The sequence below is a fragment of the Pantherophis guttatus genome, chromosome 3, assembly GCF_059756535.1.
Source record: "Pantherophis guttatus breed Tessera chromosome 3, ASM5975653v1, whole genome shotgun sequence".
Taxonomy (NCBI): Eukaryota; Metazoa; Chordata; class Lepidosauria; order Squamata; family Colubridae; genus Pantherophis; species Pantherophis guttatus.
Window position 1 is genome coordinate 183306490 of NC_142065.1, and position 19612 is coordinate 183326101.

Genomic DNA, 19612 nt, shown 5'->3' on the forward strand with positions numbered 1-19612 from the left:
ACCAAACAGCTTTCAGGGACTGGGACAAGACATCCACAGCATCCCTTGGTCATGCCAGGATCAAGATATAAAATTGAGTATCATCAGCATATTGATGACACTTGATCACATCTTGAAAGATGACATCCCTCAGCATGTCCATGTAGATCTTAAGCAGGAAGGGAAGATGTGGAGACCTGTGGCATCATACAAATCACAGGGTTCAGATTTAATCTTGCCACCACCCTGTCACCACTCACTGAAACTACCCATGGAGTACCGTAGACAATCACCAATCACCATGTATCCCACACCTACTCCCTGCGGTCAGTGCAGAAGTATATAATGAAAGAAGATGGCAGGAAAGCAAAAAGAACCAGAGCAGTTGCACTATAGCTACAATATACTAGCTCTGTCAGAAGCATTGAGATGTGCAATCAATACTATCTCTATTATATCCCCAACCTGAATACTAACTGAAAAGGTCCAGATAATCCACTTCTTCCAGGACCGTCTGAAGCTACAATCTGACCATCTTCTCAACCATCTTTCCTAGAGAGAGACAGTTGGAGATGGGACAAAAATTTCTGTTGGGTCCAGTAGTGGCTTCCTAAAGAAGAGGCGAACCATGCCTTCTTCAAAATATGCAGAACCATCCTCTCACTCAATCATTTTATGTTTCAGACTACTGAAACATAATATCATATATCTTGGTCATAATTTTCTTTTCAGTGACTTGCAGCAATTCTACAAGTTGTCCTGAATTTGTTCCAACCTTCCCCATTCTAGGAAGATGCAAAGAATATGTTATATCGACCATTGAGCTTCAGCTCCTTCCTAAGGAAGAAGATGCAAGACTGGAAAATGGATTGCTCTTTCCAAACCATAGAAATCCTTCTATTCAGGGACGAGAGAAAGATACTAGGAAGGAGTGGAAGAAGGAAGACATTATATCAATATTAAGATCAGTAAATGCTTTTGTAATTTTATCAGGCTATTTTGTGACTTAGTTTTGGGTGTGAAGGATACCAAATTGTTAGCAAAGACGCTGATTTTTTTTAAAAAAAATCTTACCTGCAAAGAATATACTGTAAGGAGTTTTGGGTTAAGGTTTTTCAAGTGAGAGCCTGAGAAATTAAGGTCTACATCTTACTGAAAAACTTCTCTGATCTAAAAATAATAGGTAATAAAGATCTCTCTAAGATTGGCTTCTTTCCCAGAGAACTAGAAAGTATTCAATGTCACAGTGATTTTTAAAATGCATCAGGGCAAGTTAACTTAATCCCTTAAAATTTATTAACAAACTATTAAAGATAAAATTATCAAGATTTGCTGAAAAGAAAAAAATTCTGAAAGAGAAGTCTCTTGCTATTTTTTTCAGATCGATAGATAATCATCTAGATTTTCAAAAGGCTTTCAAGCAATGCCTTCATCAGAAATTCTTCAGCAAATCAAGCAGATACAGGATAAAAGAAGAGATTCAATTGAATAAAGAATGGAGTGGAGGAATAAATAGGCAACTATAAATGTGGAGATCTTCAATGAAATTAAGAATAGTTTTTTTTTTCTGTTCCCCAACAACAAACAGTCAATAGTATAAATAACTAATCAAGTCAAGCACGGTATCTGGAATAGCTAAGGAAAGGTAACAGTTAAATCAGTTAAAAATTCCATGGAAGAAGATTTGGAAAAAAAAAATAGAACTTTGATGTTATATATGTTGAAGGCAGTAAGATTACTTTATGCACAAAAATGGAAGGACACTTTGATTCCTACAATGAATAAATGGCTGCAAAAGTTGATGGAGAGATGCCGAGATGGCCAAATTGACTGCTCTGATTAAAGAAAAACAAAAAACAAAATTAACTTTGTTTCTACTTGGAAACTGCTTTTGGGCTTTGGGCTTGAGATGAAAAAAAATGAAACTTTGATTTGGATTTTGCCAATTAGATAGGACTGTTAGATATGTATAACTAATTTGTATTATTATATAAAAGTAAAAAGTTGAGGTCTGATGCTGTTATCTTATTCTTCTGCACCAAAAGGAGTCGGAAGTCAATGCTTTTTCTTTCTTTTCCCCCCTTTGCTCTAAACTTTTCCCGTCTTTTTTCCCCTCTCTTATTTTCCTGTTATTTTGCTTTTCTATTTTTGTATTTTATATTGATAAAAAAAATTAAATATTTGGAATAATAATTATTTTTCCAGTTTGGATGAGCAACAATTGATAAGCATTCATGGAACTGGAGCAAAGAAATTTATACTAGTTCTATTTTTTTACCTTTTAAATTTTTGTGGTTAAGAAATTCAGAATACTTTAAATATAGTGTCTCTGTGTTTGGGTGCTTAATTCCTCTCTCCCTACCCCCCATCCAGCCATGAACTTTGGCCAACTGATCTGGGGGAAAAAAGGCTAACAGTTTTACTTAGTTTTACTTCTATGGTAATTTTGTTAGGATTGTGTGAGGTATGGAAGAAAACAAAGGAATAAGACATGAGCATTTTCCAATCCCTTGGATAGTACTAATGAATTCTTTGAGTTGTTTATCAACAAATAAGTTTTGTTCCAACAAGCACCCCATCATCATCATCATCATTATCATCATCATCTTCATCCTTCTCCTCAGCATTATAATTGTACAATTTGAAGATCTGGGTCAGGAAAACACCACTAATTTGTTTATCATTGGTAAACCACTATCCTGGATAGAGTTGTAGGGATAATAACCTCCCTCATTTGTTGCTTCTCTTTAAAGAGTTATTCAAATTAGTTTTTAATATTATTTAAAATGTGACAGATTGCATTTCTGAAAACTGAAATACTTGACATATTTTGATCTATAATCTACTTAACAGAAATTCATGCTGTCATAAGCAGTTGGACCTTTGCAGCATGAACTAGAGAAAGTTCTTTGTTTTTATTACAAATTAAAATTGTGGATACACTTAAATCTAAAATTAGATCAGAAATCTGAAGGCCAGGGGAGAAATCCAATTGCAAGTTTTCATGAGCAATAATGAAAACAGTAGGGCGTGAGTCATTCTGTCTTTCTGGAACAAATGTTGAAGGTTTTTGAGAGATTGCAGGGGAGAGGAGAACAAAAAAACTATATCACATTAGCAAAATTCAGTTTTAGATTCCACCCCAGGATTCTCTTCTCTCCTACATTTTATGTTTTATTGGCTGGCTAGATGTTGGCCAACAGTAACACTTTGAATACCTTCTGCTCCCAATGTAGATTATCTGGAATATTTCAAAACAAGGGACAGACTAATTAGACTAATTAATGATCAGTTGGCAAGCATGTGTCTCCTGGGTAGATGGTGAATAAAACATTCATGCAAATGTCTCTAAAATTTTAGGAAACAGTAAGATTTATACTCTTAAAACTATCACCAACTGCATAGGATTCCATGCCTTCCTCTAGCCACTTGAATATTATCTTTCATTTATGAATGCACATGTAAACATTCACACATTTTACACAGATCACACAATACTGCTAGTTTTGATCTTAAGATTTTGCATCAGCAGAAGATATCAAGAAAAAAAATTAACTATACATTTATATTTACTAATGAACAACAGCGTTTGCCATAGTTCATATACATACTGCAAGTCTTTCAAGTTACAACTTCACTTTCTTATACTGATAACACAAAATAACATATACCTTGTCGGGTTCATTAAGCCTTTCCATTACTTCCTCCTCTTCTTTGGCTCCTTTATCCTGTACATTCTCATTTTCATCAAGAAGTTTTATTGGTACAGGAGGTGGAGCTTCTTCTTCCACATCTGGAGTAGTACTGCTAAGAGGACTCTCTGAATTAACACTGTGGCAACTTTTTTTATTTCTGTCAACGGATGCATATTCTGCTGATTCTGTCTTCTTCTCAAGAACATGATCTAAAATTCCATTAACCATCACAGTAGTCTTTGGTTTGCATTTCTCTGAGTTGGCTGCTGCTCCTAGGTCCTTAATTTCCTTCACTGTTTCATACAAGCAGTCTTCTACTATGTTCTCTTGGGAGGAACTATCTTTCAGCACTTCATAGGGCCCCTCCATTCCCAGACTCTGGTCATTTTCTGCATTTCTTGTGGTGAGAATAGTTTCTATGGCATTATTTGGAGGGATCCTAGGTAGCTCTCTACTTTGATGACATTTTAAAGATCTTCCCAATGTGTCCTGTTGATCCAAAAGATCTGTAACAGAGGTTTGCACTTCTTCGTAAGGTTGGAGAGAAGCAGCTGTACTATCTTCTGAAAGAACTAGAAGAAAATTGCATAAGTACTTAAGTATAAGCTCATAAGGCCATTAATCTATATTTCACAATGTATCTGTATCATTTTTAAAAAAAAAGATATTGGCGCATAAGGAACATGTTTGTTGCCAGACTGAAAATACTAATGTAAGTTTACTTTGGTTTATATTTGGTTTTTTCTTCATTTGTTAACTTTATTATTTTTCAATCCATTTGGATTCTTTTTGTTTTGGGGTCACATGAAGTTTGTTTGGTATTGGATCTGTTTTTCTTTGAGATTGCTGCAGCATATTTCCAATTGCTCTGGAAGGTTGAGGCTGGATTGTTTGGCCAAAAAGAGAATAAATGGATGGAACTGATAACATTGGTAGATGAAAGATGGTGAAACAGGCTAAAAGATTTTAGAATGAATGGATAAGTGTGAAAGTTGTTAACTGTGGTTGGAAAGATGAAGATGACTTTTATTGTATTGTGGTCAGTAACTCTGTTTAAGATCACTCAATCTCTACTAGAAAGGAAAAAGAAAATTTGCTTCCATGTGGGGCCTCCATGCGGCCCGTTTTCGGCCGGCAGAGTACTGCAGGAGGACTGGATTAGACTGGATTACAATTATGTGGCTTCAGGTAAATGCTTGATCTGGATAGAAAACAAGCAACATTCTATGTTAATACTACAGTTTAATGCCAATCAACAATCTATAATCGACAGCATTTCTATTTACTATCCTGGAAATTTACCTCTGCTGTTAGATCTTGTATTATGTTATTTATGGTACTATATTTTTATTATTAGTTGAATAATAAAAATACAATAGTATAAATAGCTTTTCTGCCTGGAAAAGCAATTTACTATTAAACAATAGGGTATAAATTTAGAAATAAAAAGTTTAGTGGAGTGTGAAGAATAAGTAATAAATGTTTGCCAGTAATATCTGGTAGAAGAGATAGGAAAATGATTATAGTAAAGAACTGTGGAAAGAAGGAAGAGAAGGGAAAAATGTATCTTGAGCCTGTGTCAAATGCCACCATGGCCACCCCACCCCACCCACGCCCACCATGGCCATGCCCACTCACACTCACGGCTCTTCGAGGTCAAACACAACGCAGCCCTCAATGAAATCAAGTTTGACACCCCTGGTGTAGAGAAACAGAAGTCCATTAATAAGGACAGAATGTCTCTGAGCTGAAGGTGTCATAAGGTGCAGAACTATGGCTCTGAAATCTCTAGAGCACCAATAAGAACTAAGAAGTTCTGCTAAAACTATGGATGAAGAGTTTAGGAAGCTATCAAGAGAAGCAAGTTGGGAAATCTTGATACAAACTCCATTTCATAGGTTTCATACCATTTTAAGCTACCTGAACTTTGATCCTGCCTATCAGACCTATATCTATGCCTAGTTTCCCCATAGCATTGTATTGGAGACTAATGTTTGAGACCCTGTTTGTGTTTATCCCTTAATTTTGCCCCCCTTTGGATCTGCTATCATACTCATTGGAAGCCCAGAACACAATTTTTACAGTAAATATAAACCAATAAATTAATTTTTTGGAGCAGACAAACTGCAGGTAAAGCAGTGTTTCTCAACCTTGGAAACTTGAAGATGGGTGGACTTCAACTCCCAGAATCCCCCAGCCAGCGCTCCTGGCTGGGGGATTCTGGGAGTTGAAGTCCACCCATCTTCAAGCTACCAAGGTTGAGAAACACTGAGGTAAAGGGTTACCAATGTCCTGTGTTCTGTCAAAAAATATCCAAGTGTATGATATTTACTTTAAGGAATTCATCCCATCATATCACTATATTTATTTTAAGCTTCTAGAAAGAAAGGTTCTCAACACTTTTTAAAATTAAGATAATTTCAAATGCGCAGTCAACCAGGAAGACTCTCCAGTTGACTTCCCAGTTATAAAGTAAGTAAACCTAACTGGTTCCCATTTCCTCACATATATTTTCTTCTATACACATTTGCTCATTAGTAATGAGTACAGTACTGTATATTATAGTTTATTACAGGTGGTCCTTGACTTACGACCACAACTGAGCCCAAGATTTCCATTGCTAAGCAAGACTTATTGCTAAGCAAGTTAAGTAAGTTTTGCTTAATGGCTTTTACAACTTTACAACTAGCTTTTCTTGCCACAGTTGTTAAGTGAATCACTGTAATTGTTATGTTAACAAAATGGTTGTTAAGTGAATCTGCCTTCCCCATTGACTTTGCTTGTCAGAAGGTGTAGCAGCTGTAATAAATAGATGCCAATTGCCAAGCATCTAAATTTGTGACCATGGGGATGCGGCAACAGTTATAAGTGTAAAAAATGGTTATAAGTCATTTTTTCCCAGTGCTGTAGAACAGGAGTCCCCAACCCCCAGCCCACTACCAGGCCATGGCCTATTCGCAACTGGGCTGCATGAGTGGTGGGCTGGGGCGCATGCGCACACATGCAACTCAACTTGTACAAGTTGAGCTGTGTGCCGGCCCACCGCTTGTGCGGCTTGGTTTCCCTCCCCCCCCCCGTTGGGCCGACAAGCTGCAAAGGTTGGGGACCACTGCTGTAGAAACTTCAAACAGTCACTAAATGAATTTAAGCCGAATGGAAGTTGTCAGTTGAGGACTACCTGTAATTGACTCAGGAATTGAATTGTTACACTGTTTACATAACAGAGAAAATCTTATCATAACATATACAGTAAATATTCAAGTCTGGAAGTGCATTCATAAACTATGCAAACATACATATTTTTCCATGCGGAATCAAAATATAAATACACTGTTTTTTTCTTCCTCAGAGTGGGTTCCAGACTACCGTGTTTTCCCAAAAGAGCCCTGGTGGCGCAGCAGACTAAACCACTGTTATTAACATCAGCTGCCTGCAATTACTGCAAGTTCAAAGCTCACCAGGCTCAAGGTTGTCTCAGCCTTCCATCCTTTCTAAGGTAGGTAAAATGAGGACCCAGATTGCGGCGGCAATAAGCTGACTTTGTATAAAATATACAAAAGTATGAAGGCTATTGCTTAATGCATTGTAAGCCGCCCTGAGTCTCCGGAGAAGGGCGGCATATAAATCAAATAAAAAAAAAAGACCCTGTCTTATATTTTTTTGAACACTGAAATAAGCGCTTGGCCTTACTGACATGCGCTCAAAAGCCCAATTAGGCTTATTATCAGGGGATGTCTTATTTTGGGGAAAACAGTAATCATCTTGAAGAATCCCAGTGAAATCAGTGGGTTTTAAGTTTTTTTTTTTTTTTTTAAATTTGATTTATATGCCGCCCTTCTCCAGAGACTCAGGGCGGCTTACAATGCGTTAAGCAATAGCCTTTATACTTTTGTATATTTATACAAAGTCAGCTTATTGCCCCCACAAACTGGGTCCTCAATTTACCTACCTTAGAAAGGATGGAAGGCTGAGTCAATCTTGAGCCTGGCGAGATTCGATCTTACTTTAATTGCAGATAGCTGGTGTTAAATTACAGAGCTCTGTCTGTTGAGCTATCCAGGCTCCCTATGTTGGTTATGATCCAATTTCTGTAGCTTTCCTCTACTCTCATCTGATTTTTTAAAAATATATTGTTATAAGGCTAGTCAAAGTCTCTTCTGTAGTAGAATTCTATTTGTGGTTATATCCCCATTCAACTGCCAGTAGGCAATAAGAACATCCTTAGTTTTATTAACTATTTCCAAAGGAATGACTAAACTAGTCATTTTTATCAAAACTATTGTTAACTATTAACAACTGAGTTTTTGCACTAGTTAGGGTTCTCCTACGGTACTAACTGCAGGACTGCTAGCCACGGTACTGAATTCAAGTCATGAATCATATAGTACTGTCCAAGGTCCTGAGCCAACTCTGTTCTTGATTTGTACCAGCCAGCTGTCTTACATTGACATTTATCCTCTTATCTGAACGACTGCCATTCTGTAACAATAGTTACTGTAAACGGAATCAGGATTGCCAGCTTACATCATTTTAAAAACAATACAGTGGCAATGTATATATTTATGGTGAGTCATCAAGTGCTGAGAAATCACATAATGATAATCTTACCATCTCCATTACTGATTCCACCATTTTGTTCACTGCTTGCAATTGGATCTGTAGCCAGACTTGTGACAGAGTGACTAAATGCCTCTTTATCTGAAGGCTGCAAAACAAAATGTGGATTTAAATGAACTAGTCAGGATATGAACATCCATTTTATGATTGATGGTAGCTAGGTAGCTAGATTGCTGGATGACATGTTAATGTTAGAGTTCTAGTAGTGAGGATTGCAAAAACATCAAATAGCTACAGATCTGTAGATGGTCTGAATCTCAGGATTGTTTCTCTTCTCTCCTCTTCTCTCCTATAGACCATGGATGTCAAACTCACGGCATCAAATTGCCACCACATGATGTTTCTCCCATTTGCGGAGCTGTGGTGGGTGTGGCCTGGGTGTGACGCATTCGGCCCATGGGTCACCTGTTTGACACCCCTACTATAGACAGTACTTAAGGCAAAATAAATAAATAAATAAATGTAAACACTGTTAAGAGTAAGGGCCTTCTAAACTAAATAACTCACATTGCTAATCTGTGTTTAAGACAGAGTTTCCCAAACTGTGAGGTGTATCTCCCTTGAGGAAATCCAGACAGAGTCCAGGAGAGGCGTGAAGAAGGTTCTAGTTACATTGTTACAATAAGTCAAGCTTTACTAAAGCTTCATTGTATTGTTTTTATCATACATTTGTATTTTGTTTTATTGTTCTTGGATTTTTAGGGGAGATTTGTATGTTAAAATTACCTGAAAGAGAGGAGTGATGGTAAAAATATTTAATGGAGGAGGAGGAGGAGGAGGAGGAGGAGGAGGAGGAGGAGGAGGAGGAGGAGGAGGAGAAAGAGAAGAAGAAGAAGAAGAAGAAGAAGAAGAAGAAGAAGAAGAAGAAGAAGAAGAAGAAGAAGAAGAAGAAGAAGAAGAAGAAGAAGACTATAAAGCACAGAAGCTCTTCAACATACAAGGGTAAAGAAAAGTGTGTATGGGTAATTCTATTGCTAACATGTTAATGAACTCAGAAAAGGTTCCTATAATAAAGACTTTTCTTTGCCAGATATATAACAATATTCTTTACGACATTTTTTAAAAAAGAGGCTTATAAAACTGTATGTCTTAAGATTTTACAGTTTCTGTAAGTTTATGTGTACATATAACAATAAAAGTTTTTAAAATTATAGCTTTGTATATGTCTGTTCCTGATTAATTCCTGATTAATTTATATAGCTGCCCATCCCATACCAGTAACAGATTATACTGCTGATCAGGTATTAAAATCAAAATAAGAATCATTTGTTTTAAAAATATGTATTTTCATGGTCTATAAAAAATTCATATAAATGTCAGCCCTCTTAACTAACCCGAATATCCCTCAGGCCCGGAATGGTTATAGCAAAGGAATGATCATGATGTCATTGAAAATACTAAACATACTGTTGAAATTCTGAAGATAACTTTTCAAATGGTGAAAGTTCCTTCTGTCAGGAGTGTGCATGAGAATTCTTATTTTATATTGTTTATTATATATGCCTATTTTGATCAGAAAATCATGTACTGGTGTGCTAAGTGCAGGGGTGGGTTCTAAATTTTTTTACTACCAGCTGTGGGCGTGGCTTATTTTGTGGGCATGGCTTGTGGGGGGTAATGTGACTGGGTGGGCGTGGCCAACTTTTTAAAAAAATTATTTTTAAAAGGATTTTTTCTACAACCTTAAGAGGTTGCAGGAAAAAATGCTTTTAGAAGCCTCTGAGATCCCAGCTGAGCCGCGCGATCATCAGAGGCTTTTTTTTTAACTTTTAAAAACATTTTTTCAGCCGAAGAGGTTGTAGAAAAAAATGCTTTTAAAAGTAAAAAAAAAAAAAGCCTCTGATGATGGGTGGGGTAAGCGAGCAGCAACCAGTCCGGGGACTGGAGGGGGCGTGGCCAGCCAATGTTATTACCGGTTCTCCGAACTACTAAAAAATTTTACTACCGGTTCTTGCGAACTGGTGCAAACCGGGAGCAACCCACCACTGGCTAAGTGGGTATACCACAGGGTAAAAATAACTGTACTCAGCTTGATTAGGTAGTCTGTGTAGTTTTTTTCATCTATAAAATGAGGCAAATATCATTTATCATTTTGTATAAGGATTACATAAATGCATTCTTAGCATTTATTCATACCCAACCCTTAAATAATACTCCAGCTCCACAGTTCAGTCTTTCTCGTTCATTACAGACAAACTATAGAAAAAACATTTTAAATAGCTATTTTTATTACCACATTCATCAGATTTTCATGGTCCCCATTTTGCTGCTCAGGCCTGTTCTCCCTGTAATGCAAATCAGATTTAGATATATTGTTAGAATATCTACGATCAGTTTCAACAAATAAGATTTATATAATGTAAATTCTGACTAATTCTGACTTCTGAATAGTATTGATATGCTTATTACTATATTTCAAATTTGCATTTTGCATTGCTATTCTTTCAAATATGCCACATGAAAATATTATACTTTAAGTTGATGCTCTTTTCTATTCTTTTTTGGCTGGTGTTGAACGGTGATAAAAAAAAAACACCTGTCTTTTTTGTTGCCAATTCCAATTTTTTGGGTTACCTTGATACCTGCAAAAAAGTCTTCGTTTCCTAAATCTCATAGGAAATGTTATTAATTTCTTTCTTCTATGAGATAGTATAATGGAGAACTTTCTCATTCTGAAGAGATAGATGATATACGTAATTCAGAGAACAGCTGATGTTTTGAACTTGAGCTTTTTGACTACAACCAATAATAAGTTCTACAATCTGAAAACATTAATAGCACTCATATAATTTTATAAGTAGGACAATTCTTTTATTAGCTGCTAAGAAAGCACATGTCAAAGTGAACCCATTAATCTCCGTGTTGCTAAGAAATCCTTGGTGTTACTTTGTTTTCCTTTGGATGGAAATGGATTACACAATCTTTGCCAAAGTCTTTTGAAATTCTTGATAAGGTTTTATGAATGGATAATTGCCAAATAAAAATGCTAAACACTTGTTTTAAATTATCCATAGCGCTTGCTATTTTCTATGTACTTAAATATTTTATTGTCATAGTAGAACCCCCATATTACTCTAAAACCAAAGGCCTGGCAGCACGATGTCTGACCAATAAATTTTTATTACAAGGCACAAATTTTTGTGAGCTGCAGCCTCTTTCATCAGGTGCACAGAGCAGCTAAAATGATATAGGATTTAAAGTGCGTGTGTGTGGAGGGAGAAAGGGAGGGAGGGAGGGAAAAAAGTGAAGGGAGGGGAAACTAGATTGGTTATACAGATGTGAAGTGTGAAACAAATTATGCGTATAGTAACTATTAACCATCGCTATACATTACAAACCCATTAGTTAAATTTGCTGAAACCTTCTGAAAGTTCCTGAAAACTTTTGATATAAAATTTGATATTCATCAATTTATTGTTGCTTTTATAGTCCTGTTTTCCTAAACCACTCTGAGGTTTGTTATGCAATGTTCTGGGAGGCTGAATTAAAATTTGTTTGTTGGAAAAACTGCTACCAGGCTCCTGGTTGGTTGGTTGGTTGGTTTTTTCCTAATAAGCAGGCTTCTATGCTCCTATTATATTTCCAAGGGAAATATAATATTTCCCTTGGATATATTTTATTCAGTGATTCAATACAAATATTCAAAGAGACTGCAATATCCCTGAATGGAACTCAGAATAGATTGTTTCTTGCCCTTCACTTATTGACTATTAGCTTTCCAAAGTAATTACATGTCTATTCTTTTCTTTTTCTTTTTTTTTTACTAAATCCTTACCTGTCACAACCAGAGCAGAGAAAGAGGAGAAAACTAAATACCAGAAGCATTGCCATGGCTCCCAAGCTACCCCATACAATGATATGAAGCACTCCAGTACTTAGGAAACTGCCATCAGGTCCCATGACGTAAAAAGGATGTGAAGATAGGAACGGTTGATGTGATTACTCGCAATAATACTTGGCCATTTTATCTGAGAGAGCTCTGTAGTGGGTAAAAAAAAAAGCAAGCAATTCAAATAAACCATACAGAGGAAGCCATAACAGTGAAAATCAAACTTTAAATTGTGCTTTAACAATATGTTTTAAAACATCAGTTATCACATATTAAAGCTTAATATTAAACCAAGACTTAATCTAATCAAAATGGACACTCTTCTTTTTTTTTAAATAGATCTTTATTAATTATTTACAAATAAAAAATATATATAATGTAATTTTCAAACAGATATAAGTTATATATAGATACACAACACAACACATAAAGACAACCACAGAGAAGGACTAACTGGAGGTCATATCGAACCCCCAGATACTTATTCATAGTTACATTCCGGTAAATCCTTTTGTTCAAATAGCATTGACTATTTTAAATACCAAACGCTATCTCATTATAATTAACGCTATCTCATTATATATTTAATACTATGTTATTTATTCTATGTTTGTCCTCTTCTTTAGCCATATATATCAGCGTTCCCAGTTACTGTAGTATATGGATTCTTTTTTGTCTCTTAGGATATACGTTAATTTGTCCAATTCGGCACAATTCAATATCTTATTTATTGTAAGTTGATCTGATGGTGTATTTGTATTTTTCCAATGCTGGGCAAGTGCCATTCTCGCTGCTGTTGTAATATGGATGAATAGGTGCCAGTCTTATTTGCCCACTTCTTTTAGTTTGATTCCAAGTAAGTAAGAATCTGGAGTTAGGGGGAAACTTGCACCTGTTATCTCGTTCAACCATTTTTGAATCTTTTCCCAAAATTTCCTGATCTGAGGGCAGGTCCACCACTGGTGAAAAAAAGTACCCCTGCCGAATTACACTTCCAACATTTGTCCGAGGATCCAGGAAACAAAATGGTCACTATTCTGAAACCATATAACAACGGTGATTAACTGGTATGAAGAGATTGGCAATTTTCAGAAACTGAGAAGCAAGCTTTATTAGTTTAGCTCTTGTTCCAGTACCGAAACCTAAACAAATCCAATTTAACACATTTCTGTGCTGTAAAACCCCTGTTAATTTTAGGGTAATAAATGCTAAAATTATTTAGAAAAAGATGCAGAACTTATAATGAAATTTGATAGTCTCCTTTTTCCTGACCTATATTCATTTCTCTTTTCCTACTGCTCCCACCTTGTCACTGTGACTAGTTAGCATAGCAAATTGTGTAGTATGTCGCCAACTAAACTGATCAGATTTGCCAGAGATTATCTCATTTGGCAAGTTCAATGGGTTGTACTGCTTGATAGATTCCAATTGTTATTTTATAGTTTTATTTTTATGCCCAGTGTGAATGTTTTAAATTGTTCAACTTTGATGGAAGGCAAGACTTGTTCCAACCTTGAGCACAAGATGGCAGAAGTGGACTATAGATTTCTCCTAATACTTGAAAGTCATTACATTTTCGTGTATTACCAATCCATTCTTATTTTAAGCCATATTATAATTTGCAGCTATGATAAAATTTCACAGGAATGTGATTATTCAATTTAATCCATCAAAGTTAAATTACTAATTACCAAACGTTTTCTCATTTACATTTTCTTAGATTAGCAATTCATACTGGTATACAACTCGCACAACAAAATTTATTTTCAGTATTATCTCTGACAACGGTCCCTACAGTTATTTTATACATTGCACAAAGGAAAATATGATTTTAGCCCGTTCTTTATGTCTTGTCATGAAATGTGTTTGAAGATAATTTTTTAGAGAGTGTGATAAAGTCCTCATAAAGCTGACTCAGATCTAGGAACAGCTTTACGGCAAGAACAAACATTCTTAAGGGTACACAAGAACGAAATCAAATTAAAAGAAGGAGGAAGGAGACCATTGAGCAAGAAATAACATTAAAGGAAAATATGACTGAAAGATTGACCTGCCTTATGCTACTTCGAGGACCCTGAATAGGTTGAGAGTTGGAGTGCCTAAATGTAAATCCAATATGCTCATGTGGAGACTCTCAGCAGATAACAACACACTATGTGAATGTGGAGAGACACAGAGACAGGCCTATCTGCTGGTATGTTGGCTACTACCAGAAATATGTCCTATAATGACTTATTTTGGGCCAATGACAAAGCCAAAAGGGTAGTTTCATTCTGGCAGTTTAAACTGTGATCTAGACACTGAAAAGAAGAAAGTCCTCATACTTGAAGAGGGTGAATCATTATCTCTTTCTAATAATCAACCATAGCATGACTTTTCTACAATCAGATTACGTTGAAAATTTATCTTGGTCATAGTTCCATTAAGAATTCTTCCTAGAATATAGGCAAACAAATATACAAATTAAGTACCAATACCACTAACTAGACAGGGTTTTTTTTTTGAAAGTCAGTGATAAATATCACTATATAAATGTTAAACGTTGGTTTAAAGTAGGGGCCTCCAACTTTAAGCTGGTGGACTTCAACTCCCAGAATTTCCCAGCTGGAGAATTCTGGGAGTTGAAGTTCGCCAGGCTTAAAGTTGCTAAGGATGGAGACCCTTGGTTTAAAGGGAACATGAAATCTCTAATTTTTTTCATCCTAAATTTTTTAGCTGATCATCCCTTGATAGTCAACATCTAAAAGCTAAGTTATTTCATTCCATGGTAAATAAACACCATTTAAAATGCAGTGCATAGAGACTAGTAGTTTGGATCTCATCGGAACTACTTTATATGCTGATGGAAATAAAAATGGATGGCAGATACAGCTCTGATGTATTCATAAATAACAATGAAGGTGAAGTATTGCTTCCTACAGACTTCTCTAACTTCTTAATTAATGTCTATAATGTAGTATTTAGTGATGTCGGCGCTACTTAATAATTGTCCACAAGCATACATTATTGCCTAATTATGGCATATCATTTGCTCTCACTCTGACTCTCTCTGGAATCAGAGAAATAATTACAGGGATTATGCACAGGCTGTTTTTCAAGACAGTTCTTCCCACCAAGGTTTATAGTTTTAAACTGTAATGAACAATTGAATCCTTATGTGCCAGAAATGGGAATTTCACAACCCGTGGATTGTGATTGATCTCTCTTCATTTTTTGCAGCCCTAGAACTGGATTATGTTTTCAAAACGACAATTTTCAACAATACAATTTTTGTTTTTCTTTATATAAAGAGTGACAGTAGGTATTTTCAGTCTCTGCTAGATTTAGTGCAAGTATTTTGCCTTTAAATAACTTGAGACTCCCACTTCACCTATGAGAAAAGGGTGAAAAATGTTCAGTCTCTCCTTTTGTGGGTGTTGTTATTGCCAAGGACATTGGGATCCTTGGCACCTAAACATAAGAGACCATTAAGTTGTACCTTCAGAATGAATGTATGGACTTGCCATGAAGCAGAGATCCCACTCTGAAAAAATAGATTTTAGAGTAAGAGAAAAAAATGTTCTGATTGTTTTTTAGCTTGCTGCGTAGGTAAAAAGAAACTCTAAAAATTACAGCAAATGTATATGTCAGTGCTGATGCTATATGTTTAGGCAGCTTGCAATTCCATTTGATACTATTAGTGGTCCTCCCTCCTTTTTTTTTTTTTTACTTTATTGATTAAAGTAATAAAAATGACCCTTTTAAGCTCATGGCATAATTTTCAACTTTATATATTATAGCTCCAGACCTTTCTCAAGATTGGAACCATTTTCATGATAAATATTCTCTCTGGGATACTCTATGACTGTGATTATAGCAGTCTGATGTTTCCTGATTGCGTGCATAGCAATTTTATGTTTCCTGGAGACAACTGAGTATTACTTAAGTTATATAATGTCCGTGTGGAAATCATCTCTATGCAATTAGGGTGACTGAAACTGCACCACACAGTAATTCTTGAAGCCCCTTCCCCTAATTAACAAATATTACCAAATATGTGGTCCTTGGTGCTCTCTGAGCTTGGTGGTTTCTTGTAAATGTTTCATTACCAAACTAGGTAAAAATGCCCTCTAACATTGATGGTATTACCTAGTTTGGTAATGAAATGTCTGCAAGATAACCACTAATCTCAGAGAGCACCAAGGACCCCACAGTTCAACCCTGAACTACAAATATTTTCTTTTATCATTACCAAATATAAATTAAAACGACCCAAACTATATTTTCAAATTTTAAATAAACTTGCAAGAAAGAAGAAAATGAAGTGTTCCAAAAATTCAATATGGTTTAAAATAGCTCTTTTGTATCCATTTAAGATGTGTAAACTTAAACATTTGACACAATTATCTGTATACTTTGAATATTTCAAATGTATGCTAAAGCAAGCAAACTCTACATTCTCCAAATTTATCTTGTTTGCTGAAAGCTGACTTTGGAGACTTCTGCTGAAAACCTTCTGTATTAGTCATTTCTAAAAAAGGATGCAGGTATGTACATATCTCTAAAGCTTCCCCAACTCTCTAATTTTCTTAATTTTTGTAAAACATGCTCCCTCTAATTTCATGAGAAGTAGGAAGCAAATTAAACAAGCCTATATAACTTTTTCTTAAACTACAACAATCTCTTTCAAAGAGCGGAGCTGTGGAGATAAATGACATGGTTTAAAGAACTCTGCAAAGTTTTGAGAACTATTACTTGAACTTTCAGAATGATACATTTAAAAATAATCAATAGTCAAAAAACCACTTCATATGCAGACAAGAATATTGTGCATTTGATCATTGATACCTGAAATTAAATACATTTAACATGAAGTAGTTAACTGAAGTATCTTCAGGATTCCAATTTTATTGCTATACGTGTAACAACCACTCAACACTGCTTTTCTAAAACATTAATTATCCTTAATATTTTTAGATGAAATCAGGGGTGTGTTCTAAATTTGTTTACTACCGGTTCTGTGGGTGTGGCTTATTTTGTGGGTATGACTTGATGGTCATGTGACAATTATTTAGGATTTAGCAGAGATACTGGTCTACCAGGCTTTTAACTGCTTGCAGAGTTGTACCGATCTACCCATCTATTTTTGCAGGCACTGATCTACTCATATATTTTTGCAGGCATTGATCTACTCATATATTTTTGCAGGCACTGATCTACTCATTTGTTTTCTTTTTCTTTTTTTTAAAATTTGATTTATATGCCGCCCTTCTCCGGAGACTCAGGGCGGCTTACAATACGCTAAGCAATAGCCTTCATACTTTTGTATATTTATACAAAGTCAGCTTATTGCCCCCACAACTGGGTCCTCAATTTACCTACCTTAGAAAGGATGGAAGGCTGAGTCAACCTTGAGCCTGGCGAGATTCGAACCTGCAGTAATTGCAGGCAGCTGGTCTTAATAACAGGGTGCTTTAGACCACTGTACTACCAAGGCTCTTTTTTAACATTGATCAGCTGTAGGGTGGCCTTTGAAGCCCGGCAGCAAGAGTTTAAACAGTTTTTTTCCCTCTAGCCATCAGCTGGGACTCTGAGGCAGCAATAGATTGGGGGTGGGACCAAATAAAAGGTAAGAATAACGCGGGGGGGGGGCAGAACCGGTTCGGTGGTGTCATATCATCAGCGCTATCGTCATTGCTACTGGCTCGGCGGAACCGGGCGGAACCCACCACTGGATGAAATGATGTATAAAGAAATCTGTAACCAACTATTTCAACTTTCTGGTGCTGTGTTACTTCCCTGCCTTTTTTTCTGCAAAAGGAAAATGTAAGATTATAAACCTGAGAGAACAATTTGCAAGCAGTGGATTTTCTTCCTTAAATACCACAGAGCAAATATGATCATCAAATCTAATTATCTGCTGCTTATACAGTCTTAAAAATCTCCACAACTAATGAATAACAGACTTTGCACATTTAATTGGGTAAGAGAGGGGGGAGAGAGATGGAGTTCTCAGACAGTTTTATATGTCAACTAATTTTGCAATTTTCTGATGATCCCAAAGGGAAAGTTCATAAGTACACACACAAGACCTCCAACCACCTTTCCCTGAAAATAAGAAGACCCTTACATAGAACGGAGCTTAATATTCTATTCAGCTGTAAGTCTCAGCAATAGGCGCCTTTGATTGGATAAAACATTTTATCTATTTATTTATTTGATTTTATCCTGCCTTTATTATTGTTTATAAATCACTCAAGGTGGCAAACATACCAAATACTCTATCCTCCTCTTATTTTCCCCACAACCCTAGAGATGGCTTGGGGTGAGAGAAAGTGATTGGCCCAGTGTCACTCAGCCAGTTTTCATGTCTAAGGCAGGGACTAGAACTCACAGTTGCCTGGTTTGCCTCTTGTAATCCTTTTAGATTTTGCAAGCCACTGTGGACTAGGTTCTAAATTTCATAGATTACATTTTACTTTCAACTTTAAGGTTCTTTAAGGACCTTGTACTTCCTTTAACAAGCTTGTATGGTGGTTTAAGTGAGAAACATTGATCCATGAATACTCATCAAGTTTTATGGCTGAAGAATAATCTGACTCTTAAATTTATTATTTGAACTCAACCTGCTACACAGGATGAGACATTAAAGCTGTAGCGAAGGGAGAGAACAGCAGTGTCTTCAGTATCTGGAGAAAATATCTTTATATGACTGTTCTTGAAATATTTGAGCTTTTCTGTGTACTGGATGTATAAATATATTACCTTAATGCCAATATTAGTCGTGGTGAAAAATCAAGAGACATCAAAGCAGGAACTTCAGAAATTAGCGACTCTGATACTGAAGTTGTTAGTCATTATCTTATTCCAGTTTATGCTTTCTCAATCTAGCTTTTCTGCTGCTTTTCTTCCACTCAAGCAGTAACCAATTAAGTCCTTCTATGATTGTTTTTCAAGATCAGCCAAGTGCTTTAGACCAAATTGGGCAAAGCAGGTATAAAAATTCTGGCATTTTTTTAGATACTACTAGGAGTGTTTCCTATATTATTAAGCTTCTTGGGACCATTACACACCTCTTTTTCTTTTTACCCCATTTCTGGTTTCACATTTCTGGTCCACAGCTGTCAATGAAAAATTCTCCCCCATCCACATCCACAAAGCTGTAAGATGCAGTTTAGGAAAAATTCAGTTTATCCCTATTGCAAACATAAGAAGCTTGGATGGCTCTGAACTGAATCAAGAGCACTGTCGCTTTTCAAATGAAATTTTGATTATCCTTGACTCCTATCCTCCTCGTCTAAGTGATTAGCTTCCTATTTACTGTAGCGTTACATGGAAACCCATACAGCACACCCAGTTTCCTCGTAATCTTGGGTGGCAAATGTGGTGATGATAGTAGATTTGTAAAACAGCCCAGTAACATGAAATGTCTTTTGAAGATGCATAGCACTACTCACTGGTTGTAATTGACAGCATAATGTGTTGTTCTGTTCTATGATAAAAGGCTGAAAGT

At 36.0% G+C, this 19612-nt stretch overlaps 1 protein-coding gene across 3 annotated transcripts in view; it reads right to left on the reverse strand.

Moving 5' to 3' along the window:
- PAG1 (phosphoprotein membrane anchor with glycosphingolipid microdomains 1) overlaps positions 1-19612 on the reverse strand; it is an 89335-nt gene that overhangs the window by 10200 nt on the left and 59523 nt on the right. For 2 of the 3 annotated variants that reach the window (XM_034430028.3, XM_034430029.2), the window contains exons 3-6: positions 12067-12270; positions 10525-10576; positions 8283-8379; positions 3651-4246 (exon numbers count right to left, since the gene is read on the reverse strand). In XM_034430028.3, coding sequence (XP_034285919.1) covers positions 3651-4246; positions 8283-8379; positions 10525-10576; positions 12067-12191 — 870 coding nt within the window. In that variant the 5' untranslated portion in view covers positions 12192-12270. The remainder of the gene's footprint in view (positions 1-3650; positions 4247-8282; positions 8380-10524; positions 10577-12066; positions 12271-19612) is intronic. The other variant, XM_087890732.1, reaches the window with a different exon arrangement.